The sequence below is a fragment of the Mastacembelus armatus genome, chromosome 15 (assembly GCF_900324485.2).
Source record: "Mastacembelus armatus chromosome 15, fMasArm1.2, whole genome shotgun sequence".
Classification (NCBI taxonomy): Eukaryota; Metazoa; Chordata; class Actinopteri; order Synbranchiformes; family Mastacembelidae; genus Mastacembelus; species Mastacembelus armatus.
Window position 1 is genome coordinate 10,260,769 of NC_046647.1, and position 12,615 is coordinate 10,273,383.

Here is a 12,615-nt window from a genome sequence, read left to right on the forward strand (position 1 = left end):
GGCAGGTAGATGGTTATTTTTCCCACTAGGTTTTTATTACCTAAATGGTCAGTAATGAACAGATTAATCAGAATAGATGAATCAAAATAGCTACCTGCATCCTAGTTTTGGTATAATCCCATTTTGACACATTATACTGTATCTGAACTACCTGTGCAACTCCTTTGTGGGGACGTATTTCATAGAGGAAGTACAAATAATAGCACTGTGCTAAATTATATCAAACATCCTAAACAAACCAATAATAGCACAATGAAGACTTTATCCAGCCTTCATCCACAACCTTCCTTGTAGGAGCAGAAATTCAGAGCTAAAATGCCTCTGTGCAGTCTGACCGACAGACACATTAACACTTTGTATCTGTATGTGAGTGTGTGTGCGTCGCAGTGGGCACAGTCGAGTATTGAAGGGCCTCTGGATGGAAGCAGCAGAGCTTTTGGGATTTATTAATTACCCCTTGACGGGGTGTGGTGTGAAGTAAACATTGCAAGTGGGACATTGGTCAAGAGAGGTGTGATGGTCAAATGACATCAGCAGGGGATCCTGGGAAATCGTGTTCTGCTTCACTGTGTTCAGTAGCTGGCTGCTGCAAGACTGATCTGCTCTGTAACACACTGTTATGACGCACCAACATGTGGACTGAAAACTGAAGTCGCATCTTGATAAACGACTATATGAAACAAGAGAGTGTCAAAATAAAAGATACAACAAAAAAAATCACTTCTGATGACAAAGCACATTTGTAATAATAACACATCAGATTCAACGCAGTAACAAGTGTGTAAATGTGAAGGCCTTTTCTGGATCTTTACACAAACACACACTCACGCAGACAAACTGATTTATGTAATCTAGTATTGCCCATCACATGATAAGTGAGAACATGAGAACAGGACTGGCTGCAGGGATTGCTTCCAGGAAGCAGTGACGATCACATGATGATAGGTCCCGCTTTTATCAGTATAGACTTAAACTGGAAATTACCAGAGTAGACATTTGTTAAATAAATCTACAAGTCAGATTCCAGCCATTATCTCAAAGCAGTGAGCATTCAGCCTGTGCAATGAACCAGAATTTAGACAGTGCTTGTGTTTGAGTGGACACAGCCGCTGAGAGGAAGACACAGAAGAAGCTGCAGAGCCTTCTCACAGTGGTCCGCTAGCAGAGGAAGTGGACTTAGAGAGACACTAGTGATGTGTTGCAAAGATCGTCCCTGGGAGGGACATTATGAGAGACTAGTCAAGATGTTTATTAATTATAACAACCAAATTTATTCCATAATTACAGACTAACGTCTGCACTGCACAGCTGTCAAAGATCTCCTGCCTCGGTGCCAGAGATGAGGAGTGGGCTAGAGAGGTCTAGTAAGCTCATTTTACACCCATACACCCACGTTTAGTTCATTTTCAGACTTCAGCTCCAGCCAGTGCTGATTCAAGTGACGTCACTTGAGGAAGTTTATTGAATTTTTCACAGCTTCCTCTAGAGCCACAAAAAGCTTTACACAACATTTGTCACACAGGGAATGGTACACCCCAAGACCTGAAGCATGTGTAACATCGGTGGAGTTCTCCTTCATTTCTTACTAAATGCTGCCAATAAACACACTGACACTAAAGCTGCATATGGCCTTGTAAACTTTGTAAACAGCAGAGTGTGAAACCATTTCCTACCAAAACAGCTTTTAATAATGTAATCTGTGATAAACAAAATAGTTGGTATGGTTCTTTAATTTGGAAAGCATGGGAAAAATCTTGACCTTTGCACTGAGGGAATTTCATTTTAGGATTCATACAATAATGTAAAACTGTGACAAACACAGAAACATGAGGCCAAAACTTTTTGTGACTCAACATTTGGCTTTGCACAGACTTCATTCTCTAACCTGAGCTACATGGCAACAGAGATTATTGTCTCTTTCTCACACATGTAAACTTAAACACACATGTATGGCACAGGTATATATACTGTGTAACGGTAACTGTTTCAAACTCAGGCTCACACTGGACAAATCAACGCCTCTTTATGGCAGCAACCGCAGCTCCAAAATGTGACAAATCCTTCCTCCGCCAGTTTCCCTCTTCACTTCAACACACCCACACCCTGAGCCAGTACAGCCCTCCCCACCACCACCACTACCCCTCCCCTGGGCCCCCTTCAGCCGGCTGCATGTCTCTGGAGGTCGCCTCTGACGTCAGCAGCTCGACTGGGCAGAGTGCCAGCCCTGTGGGCCCTTGATGGATGCGGTTGGTCTGAGAAACAGTCCACTGTGTGTGGAGTGCACGGCACCGACTCAACTCGGCCCGCTCAAACACATCTAATGACCCGTAAACACCCGACAGGCCCGTTCCCTCTGCTTTTCTTCTATTGTCTATCACACACACCGATGATTAAAGGAGACACATGTGAAGATGAGTGATTTGTGCTCCAAACAACCCACAGAGGCACACTCTGCCTCTGCTCTGGTTATCCCTTGTTCTATAAAACAAAAAGTTTCAGTTTTTCATCACAATAAAAGCAAACAACGGACATGGCTGCAGATATTCAGGGCAGCCAGTGTTTGTGGTTGACTAGTCGGGAACTCATATAGGATTATGTGAGCTAAAAAGTACAAACATTTAACCAAAGCAAAATATTTCAGAAATTACACCTCAGTGTCTGAAATCCGCTGAGCCAATCATCATGTTACACTGATCCAGTGAGCTGTAGCATGTGTGTGTTTCCATGTCTGTCCCTGTGTGTGTGGAAGTGGGTTTACCTGCAGGCCTGCTGCTGGTCTTCCTCTTCAGCCATCTGTCCAATGTTTCTGCACTCACACTCTCCAACACAAAGTCATCCAGCATCTGCGGATGCAGCGAGAGGTAGGCCTTCACTTTCTCATCTGTCAAGCCTGAAGAGCACAGAGACACAATGTGTTTTTAGTTCATGCACCATCCAACTTTCTTCATGATTAAGTAAAAATAAACAAATAACACTGGTGGATGTTGCACAAAATCATACGAGAAAAATGTGGAGGAGAGAAACATAAGAAATTAGAGAATGGAAATAACATCTCACATGGGCCCATAGTGTTCCTGATAATCAGCCTGTGCAAGGTCATCTCTAGCTTTAGCATGAGATCAGCGCAGCAACAGCAGCAGCACCTAGATTCCAGCTAAAGCTCTAGCGCCGTAATGTTTACTGTAAGGCTGTGTCTCCTGGGATAGGAGCCCCCAACAGAGGCAGCAGGATAAAGGAGGACTCGATTGTGCTTAATAGGCAATTAGGTTCTTGAGAGCTCGCTAAGTGCTGCTGTTTACTGTCTTTGTTGTCAGGGAAAAAAGCCATTTGCCAGACCATCACTGAGGGGAAGTTGTTTTTAAAACACCCGCTGGCGTCTGAAAGGCCGTCATGACCATCATGTTTAGAGCACTCATGCAAATTGAGCATGTGTCTGAAACATGTAACTTTCTGAACCGTGAATGCAGCACTGACATGAAATGCAACCCAAAGTATAAATTCCTGGAAAAGAACTTCATTGCTGAATTAACAGTTTATGACATGGTACACTGTAGCTGTAGATTTGTTGTCATAACTGCATAGTAGAGAAAAATCTGTATTCAGACGACCCTGATTGTTTTTATGCAGCTTTCTCACGAAATGTCTGGTTATATGCAGCATCTGTGTAGACTCCCTTTGAGTATGAATCACAGGAGGATTTGCAGCTGGGAGGCATGTGTTCTTCAGTCAAATACACACACACACAGGGTATGGAAATATTACCAAGTGTGGTGTCTGTCTGAAATCCTGTGTGATATCAGGGGAGTAAATGGACACTTGTGGATAGCAAAACAGTACATGTAGGGTGGCGCAAACTTGACCCCTGTGCCAGATGACAGAACAAAATCAGATGCAAGATACAGAAGCATCCACTTCAGCTGCAGAAAACCTGTTGCGTGTCTATAGAAAGTGTTAAAAAACGTATATTTTAGGAATAACTTTTACTTATTTGAATTAAATTTAATTTTAGAATAAAACTGACTCCGGCAAACAATGTAAGCAGCTACCTATGACCTTTGATTTATTCCCCACTCCCCACCATGAACAAATCATTTGATCAGTTACCATGGATCATCTGCTCAGTGTGCGTGTGTGTGTGGGTCTAGCAGGCTTGTGGTTGCAGGAAAATAAGGCAAACAGAGGTGGGGATAAATCTGGGTGGGGGGAGGACAGTGCAGTCTGACACTGTCCAGACACGAGACACAGCTCTTCAGGAGCGGAACGCCTCACGAGACTCCTGGCCAGCTCTGACGCACATCTGCAGAATACAGCTTAATAAATCTGAGAAAGTTATGGGTGGAGGGGTTGGGGGGAAGGGAGCTGCAGGGGACAGAAGGAGAGGAATAACATGGGAGCACTGCAAAAAAGACCCTTACAGCTTTGTCCTATTTGAAGCACAAAGAAGCCACTGTCATTAGCGATACTACCAAAAAAAAAAAGGAAGAAAGAAAAACAAGGATTCTGTATCAACTTTTAAATACACGCTTTGTGGCTCTGAAAACTTATCATATGTGTGCACATGAACACAACCAGCGAAATGTCAAATTTCCGTGGGGGAAAAAACAGTAGTGATAAGGAGTTTGGGCATGTAATGGATGAGAGAAGTATGGTCTAGATACATCCTTCTGCTTAAATGTAGTAAGTCACACTAGGACAGTGTGTGAAGCCTTCAAGGCAAGAAAAAAAAACCCAAACCATGTTTCTCTAAAACAGCCACAGTTTATTTCTGACCCTGAAGTCAACCCTTAACCTTTGCTTTGGCTGATGGACTTTTTCATGAAAAGGTTCAGGAAAGAGAAAGTAAAGTATGAGCAAATTCAATGTTAGTGATATTATAAAGAGTAGCACAATACAGTGCATGTCAGCTAATCACTGTCAGGACAGTGCCTACTTAAGCTAAAATACTGTCTGTATTTTTCGTAAATGTACATGTATTTATTATATACAGTCCTACATACTGTACATTTTACAATAGTCCAAATGCAAAAAAAAAATAAAATAAAAAAAAATCCAACCAACATGTTTATATCTCTTGATACTTTGTGACTTCCCTACATATCAGTGCTGATTTGTTCCTTCTTACAATAAATCTCTCTCTCTCTCTCTGTCTATGAGAGAACATATAACATATAACATATATATATATATATATATATATATATATATATATATATATATATATATATATATATATATATATATATACACACATGTTCTCATTATAAGAATACAAAATCATTTCCTAAAACAGCTGAGCACTGCAGTTTTTATCAAACATTATTTGAATACATTATTTAAATATTGCATTTGTTGGGAACTATTTTCAGTGGATTAATACACATTTGTGCTCTAATGGTTATTTCAGGCAGAAAAACAGTGTTTCTGGGATTGGCTCAAAATAAACTACAGTGCCCAAACTCATCATAATGAGGGAAAAACTCACCCAGTGTGGCTCAGTCATCTGTTTTTATTACTTTTTGGACAATGGAGCTCTATTGCACAGACAAGTAGGCTATACCAGGTTTGCATCAGAAACACACACACACACACGCACGCACGCACGCACGCACGCACGCACGCACGCACGCACACACACACACACACACACACACACTTTTTAGTAGTAAAATCAATTCATTATTGATTTTGGTCTTTTCATTGTATATAAATGTGTAGTAATTCAAAGAAGATTTTTTTTAAACATACTTCAGAACAATGTTGATGATGCATTAATTAAAAAATTATTTAAATAACACATTGTTTAAACATCACAGGTCATTTAAACTCCACTGTTGCATTTATATGTATCACATTAAAAAATATAAATTTGTCAATCTCTATTGATGCTCTCTGGAAAAAGGGGCCAGAGGAATGACTGGTTTGACCCATGTGCCACTATACTGCAGCCTGATGGTGATTGACTTTGCTCCTACTTTCTGCAGCCCTTACAGGCTTTCCCCCTGATTCCTTCTGAAGTCTTTTGAGCCACAGCTCAACTTAATGTGACCACAGTGACACTCGGAGTTGTGGGATATGCGTCATTGTCCTGAGCCTGTGACTATGGCAGCTAATCAAAGGTGCAGTAGATTTGTCCCATGTGCTGTGGTCCAGAATGGTTAACCCCATTGGGAACCACATGTTCTCAAGCAATCGGTAGAGAGGCACTGCTGTGGGAAAGTTTCTTTTAAATTTAATTTTATCAAACCTCAGTGAACCACTGAGGCTGAAGACAAGTATTGTCAAGATGCAAAGATCAAAATGCATTTCATTTGATTCTGATAAACATGATAGAGAAACATGTCCTCATGCCCTCAATGACACACAACATCAAACTAAAAAGTATGTCCACATCTGCATTAACTTCATCCATTGGCTCTTTTATTTAGATTAGTTGCATTTAATTTGATTCAATCCAATTTAATTTGATTTCTGACAGAGCAGTTGGTTCTTCCCGTATTTATGACTTTAAATTGTCTGCATACTGTAGGTTGTGCAAAGGCTGTGGCAGGAAACTGCCATTTACTTAACATGCTTATGATTATGCCTAAGCTGTGATTGGGCAGAGCCTGTGCTTACTTAAAAGGTAAAAATGCTCTGTCATATGAAAATATGCAGTAGAATCCCACAAAAGTACAGGAGTATTATCAACAAAATGTACCTATAGTATCACATGTAAAAGTACTCACTCTGCAAAGAAAACAACACAAAAAAAAGCGCTATGACTAAAGGGTCATTTTATAAACCTGTGGGGTTGTGACATGATTAATGGGGTTTTGGGGTTTAGAACCTTTTGCTCTACAAACATGTGTAAAGTGATGCTGGAACTACACTACTTTTTGACAAGGGGCTCAAACCAGAAAGACGCATGGAACCACTGGTGTAGTCCAAAGATGAATTTAAATCTATGTTTAAATCTAAGTAAAATATAAGTAAAACATTTTTAAGTAAAATCTTGACTTTCTATTAGATAAACGTAATGGAGCAAAACAAAGTGGGATAAACTTTTATTACAGAAATACTAAAATTGCGTTTACCTCAAAATTGCACTTAAACCATTACTCGAGTAAAAGTACAAACATACTGTAACTCACATGTTTGTGAGTGGCTGAAACCCAGTTGGCAAATATTTTGATGTCTGACTCAGACTTGGGCTTCCTGTGTAAAAACTGAAGCCTGAGTTCATGCAGTTAGGTATTGTTGCATAACACTTATCTTGACTACAGCACACCACACCCTGGGACTGGGAAAGGAAGGCCAATCCAGTTGTAGTTGTCTGGGCCTTGGTGCTCTCACACACAGTACAAGTTTCAGTATGAGTACACCCCGTTTGACTGCGGACGCAGCTAGCATGGACCATCAATTTGTGGTATTAATATGGAATTTCAGGCATCAAAACCTTCTTACTACAAAACAGTACTTCCTTGGGTGTTACGATTCAAGTTTATGAGCATTTTTATTAAGGAAATCAATTAACCATGCGATGATTTTATATGGAAAAGTAAATGGATTGTAAAGATGCTATAAAATGTAAGTCATTCAGTCCATTGTATAATAAAATGCATTTCCAATAAATGTTTTCTCAGCCTGTGTATGGGTATAGCATATTTAAAGTAATGAAACCACCATCAGCAATCAAACTTAAAACCAAGTTGGATTTTGTGAGATGTCATAAGTTTGCAGGTCAACCTTTATAAATGGCACACAATAGCAAAAGCCCCAGGGTATTTCTGATGCAACATCTATAGGAAGCTCCTGCAGAGAACAGGAAAAGCAAAGAAACCCCTATTTTACTTCTGTTTAACTTGAAGGACTATATTTTTAAAATGAAATTGTTTTTCAGCTGAGCGTGTTTGACTCATTCACATATCACTTGTATTGTATGTTTCCTATACATCAGCATCTCACTGAAATTTCAGTGAAACGCTTTTTTAAAAAAAAATCATTGATTAATCTGTCGTATAATGACTAAGTTTCTGAAAATGGCAGTAATGGTGGAAAATACCATCAAACATTTTGCAATGTGACTTCTGTTGTTTTTGGGTTACAAGACTTATAAGTAGGTACATGTGAAAGGCTGCTTTTAAATTTAGGATTAGTTCAGTTGTTTTATTCTTGCTATAAATGATTTCAAATTCCTGGGGACTTTCAAAAGAAAATTTTGCTTTCATTGACACAATGAACTCACATATGCAGATAAAGGAATATTTGGAGAGCTGCTAAAAACAACAAAAAGCTCCACCCTATCTCTGTCACTCATCTCTACTTCCCACGAAGCAGTAAGCTATGTGTGCCACAACGCCAGAGCAGAAGTGAACGTGTGTCTTCTGTGCCACTGTGAGACGATGTGGCAATGATTAGAGAGCAAGATGTTCCTCCTCTGCAACACATAGATAAAAAATGCACATGAGAGAAAAAGGGAAAAGACCACTTCTCTAGCGCACTCCTTCTGGCACAGAGTCAAGGGCAAGCTGCCAAGGTACTACTTTTCACTTTCCTGACATGAGGCTGAGGCAGGAAAGGGGAGGGAAGAGGAGAGGGCGGGCTGCAGGGTGCGTGCGTCAGCAGGTCCGCCTGGGACTCCCTTGCCAGGAGGTGGAAAGAGCATGTGGTTCTTATCTTATCTGGAAGGCTGGAGCGCAGCGTCTAACGCTGACATTTAGTGAGCAGCAAAAGAGGAGCGAACACTGAAGATGAAAACCCTTTGACTCAGCATGTGGTTCCGAAATTGGCTATGTGTGTGTATGTGTGTGTGTGTGTGTAAATGCAGGTGAGCACACACATATACACCCTCCTCCTATTCCACATGAGCCAACAGTGAGGTGACCAGTGCAGCTAAATCAATACAGCAGTCAATGAAAAGGTGACAAATTAAGAAAACGCTGTTTCACCCTGGACTTTAACTGCAGTCCCATCACTTCCAGAGACACACCCCCACATGGCGAAAACAAACACCACTGCACAAACACTTCTTTCTTTCTCTCTCTCTCTCTTTCACACACACACACACATACACACACACACACACACACAGAGGGAGATTTCCATGGAAATGTAATTTGCATTATTTCCACTACCATGGTCCAGGTCATTAGATGTAAAGGACAAGGGCTATAAATGGCAAAGTGAGATATAGATAAGGCATGTTCCTTGATCCACAGGCTAATAGTGTGGTCACAGACAAGCGGCGACACTCTAACTGCAGTTACAGACACACTGTCAACCTTTACCTTGAGCTCAAAACTTTCTTGTGCATTTCCTCCAGTGAGAGGAAACTGAATGGCAGCCAGAGGTTGTAGATCACACACACTGCAACACTAGTGATGATTAGTTTTAGCAGTAAAGCTGAGGCCACTGCCTAAAAGTTTGCATCTCGCCTGAACTGGTGATTTGATGTAGCGCTGTATTCCCCCCCCCCCCCCCCCCCCCCCCCACCTCCCCAGAGCCACATCAGTAATCAAGGGTCATGTTCCCTGTTCCACATCTGGACCAAAGCTGAACTCTGCAGCCGTTCTGCAGAGGGGCCAATGGGGACCCGGTAATGAGAACCACAGATCCTTGCATCTTCTCCAGTGTCGTGTTCTTTTATGAGCCTTGACACGAGGACAAGTTGTAAAGAAATCTACATGCATGTGGCCTTTTCCCATCCCCTCAGATACCAACCCATGACAAGCTGACGGGGGTCAACGGACGCCTCGAGGAGAATGTCATCTGTTTCACCGCTCAGCTCATACAATGTAGCCTGGCACTGATCCAGTTCTGCACAGATCTTGAAATAAAAAAGGGTTCAAACTACATAACAAGCTACTTTTCTTTGGCTTGAATTTCCCAAGAGTTTAAATAAACACCAAAGACAAATCACAAAGAAAAACTATCTGGCATGTGCTCAGTCTGGTCTGGAGTTGTTCAGCCAATCAAATCAAGCTTTAATTTTTATACTGCAATTGTGTCGCTATATGTATTTATATGTGACAGCGCTGAGAGAAGTCCTCACTGTGAGAGAGAAGGCATGCGGTGAGGCAGGAAATATCCAGCCTGAGCACTTCCGGCCTGACAATGCAGGCTTCTTCACTGAGTTAAGCAATTCGTCGACAGCCAATTGGCTTTGAAAATGCCTGAGAGATCACATTAGGGCAGACCCAGAGTGACCCCTGATACTGACCAGAAGTATCCACAAACAATGCACACAAACACACACACATGCACATGTAGTTTCCCACACTGTGAGCCTACACACAGCTTTAACATCAACCTTCAACTATCACGTCTAATGCCTGCAGAAAGCAGTCTATGTAAATCCATCCATTCAGTATCTACCGCTCAGCCTGCCAGGGTTGCCGAAGGGGGATCACATAGAGACAGACAAATATGCTCACATTCACACCTATGGGCAATTTAGAATCAACAATGAACCTAACCCCACAGTCCAAAGAGTACCTGGAGAATACCCACACAGACACACCGAGAACTTGCAAACTTCACACAAAAAGACCCCGAGGTCGAACGGGATTCGAACCAGGAACCTTCTTGATGTGAAGTGTTGATGTAAATATTGCCATAAAAATATACGGAGCATATAATCACCTGTTTTCTAATCTGTTCTCGTGTGTTTTTGTCACTGTCAAAAAGCTGTGAATGGGAAAATTAAATATTTTCTGATTTGAAAGCAGTCAGAGAGGGACATGCAGTGAGGAGGCAAACGGCGCGTCACATTAATCTTACTTTTAACCCAGATTACCTGACAGTTGTACAACATAAAAAAAAAAACAGCATACATATGAGTGCTGCTCACACAAAAAAATAAAACGGACAGTCGATGATGAGCTTTTTGTTGGGCCAACAAATTTGTGAATGACTTTGTGAAAAGAGCATTTAGACAACATGATCCTGCAGATGTTCCTCTGAGGTGCTCGACCCTGACTGCCACCCACATCTACTCTTGTTTTGTAAATTCACAAAGTGAGGAGCTTGGTGAAATCTGAAATTCTTGTCCTTTTTTGGTCAGTGTGAGGGCGGGATACCTACATACTGTACCTCAATAATACATTCCATGACTGCAGTTTACTGCTATGTGTGTACTTTGGCATCCCCCAGCATCCCAGACTGTTAACTTGTTATTACAGGGTTGCCACTAAAGGTCACTTGAGGTGCCACTGACACAACTGGAACCACTGACATAATTATTCATCTGGCACACAGAGTAAATTATGATCGCAGAAATGATGAATTACAGTAAGTTCCCATAGAAATGTTACCAAGACACAAAAACAGACAGAATGCCAAAACATGCAAAGAGGGCTTTCACTAAACTATGAATCCACCAAACTTTCTTCTCAATATGTGTAGTTGTATTTTTAACAGAAACAGTGTGTAACTGTGGGGGAATCTGCCTCTTACATTCATCATACTGGGCCCAAAAATGTAGGCTACAAAATAAAAGCTAACAGAAAATCCATCATTAATTTTATGAGGACAGCAAATATTTATCACAGCTACAGATTATGAAACCTTTGAATATTTTGAGTATTATATGAATATTTTTTAGCAATATAAGTATTTCAATAAAAGTATAAAAGATTTATAATAATCTACTGTTTTCCTAAACACGTTTCTGTGCGATTATTTGCGAGATTACATTTTTTCACACTGCTCACACGTCGCTTCGCTTTTTTGATGCCATGTCTCACTGCAGCACCGCTGACCGTCCCCTCCGTGACAGACCGCACCGTGGGATTCACAAACCCCCGCACTATGTGTTTCATTTGCTAAGTAATTACACACGGTACATTTTTCGAATTGCAGTCCTGCTTGGTCCTCCTCCAATGAAGTCCCCACCCATCCAGATCAACTATCAGTCTGTCATTCATAAAGTTGGACGGACAAATAGGTAAATTGCGTCTCCCTGCATGACCAGTAAAAATAAAACACCATAAATATGTTGATGTTCTTTACCATAGTAGAAGTTAAAGCGGTGTTTATTTTTTTCGGTTTAAATTTCGGTTGTGGTTTTTCTACTATTCTTTCTAAGGGTTGGTCAGAAAAACACTTACTTGCACCCAGGAAACAGTCCGTTAACCTTCTGAAACAGCTTGTTGAAGACGGACCATCTTCCATGTCGGATTGTGAGCGCAAGAGGAGAGAGGAGCCACGGAGAAAAGTGCGCCTCTGCAGCTGCAACTTGGTGCGTCTGGGCAAAAAAATAAATAAATAATGATAATAATAATAATAAAAAAACAAAACTATTCCAAGACGCAGGGTCCTCAATGCTTGAGGCTGTGCACGGTTTAGGAAGGGCAAGAAGAGCAGTGTGCTGCCCCCACCCCACCCCCCCCTCCACCAGCACTATAACCCAGCACCGCTGGCCGAGGTGTAGCTACAGTCGGTCCTCCTCCTCGGCGTGGTGGCTCCGCTGTGGATGTGCAGCAGCAGACTGAGAGGACGACGCATAGACACGGAGAAATGGGAGTAAACACACACACGTTCTCTCTCTCACTCTCTCCCCCCCCCCCCCCCCCCCCCCCCCCCCCCCCCCCCTCGCTCTCTGTCTCTCTCTCTCTCTCACACACACACACACACACA

General features: G+C 41.6%; 1 protein-coding gene across 3 annotated transcripts in view; it reads right to left on the reverse strand.

Moving 5' to 3' along the window:
* Positions 1–12,392, reverse strand: part of pde10a (phosphodiesterase 10A) — a 32,248-nt gene extending 19,856 nt beyond the window's left edge. Inside the window, exons 1-2 of one of the 3 annotated variants that reach the window (XR_003295825.1) lie at positions 12,087–12,392; positions 2,759–2,890 (exon numbers count right to left, since the gene is read on the reverse strand). Coding sequence is in view for 2 of the 3 variants with exons in the window: in XM_026309096.1 (XP_026164881.1) it covers positions 2,759–2,890; positions 12,087–12,150 (196 nt within the window). In the remaining variant the exon portion in view is untranslated. The remainder of the gene's footprint in view (positions 1–2,758; positions 2,891–12,086) is intronic. The other 2 variants (XM_026309096.1, XM_026309095.1) reach the window with 2 other exon arrangements.
* Positions 12,393–12,615: the final 223 nt, after the last annotated feature.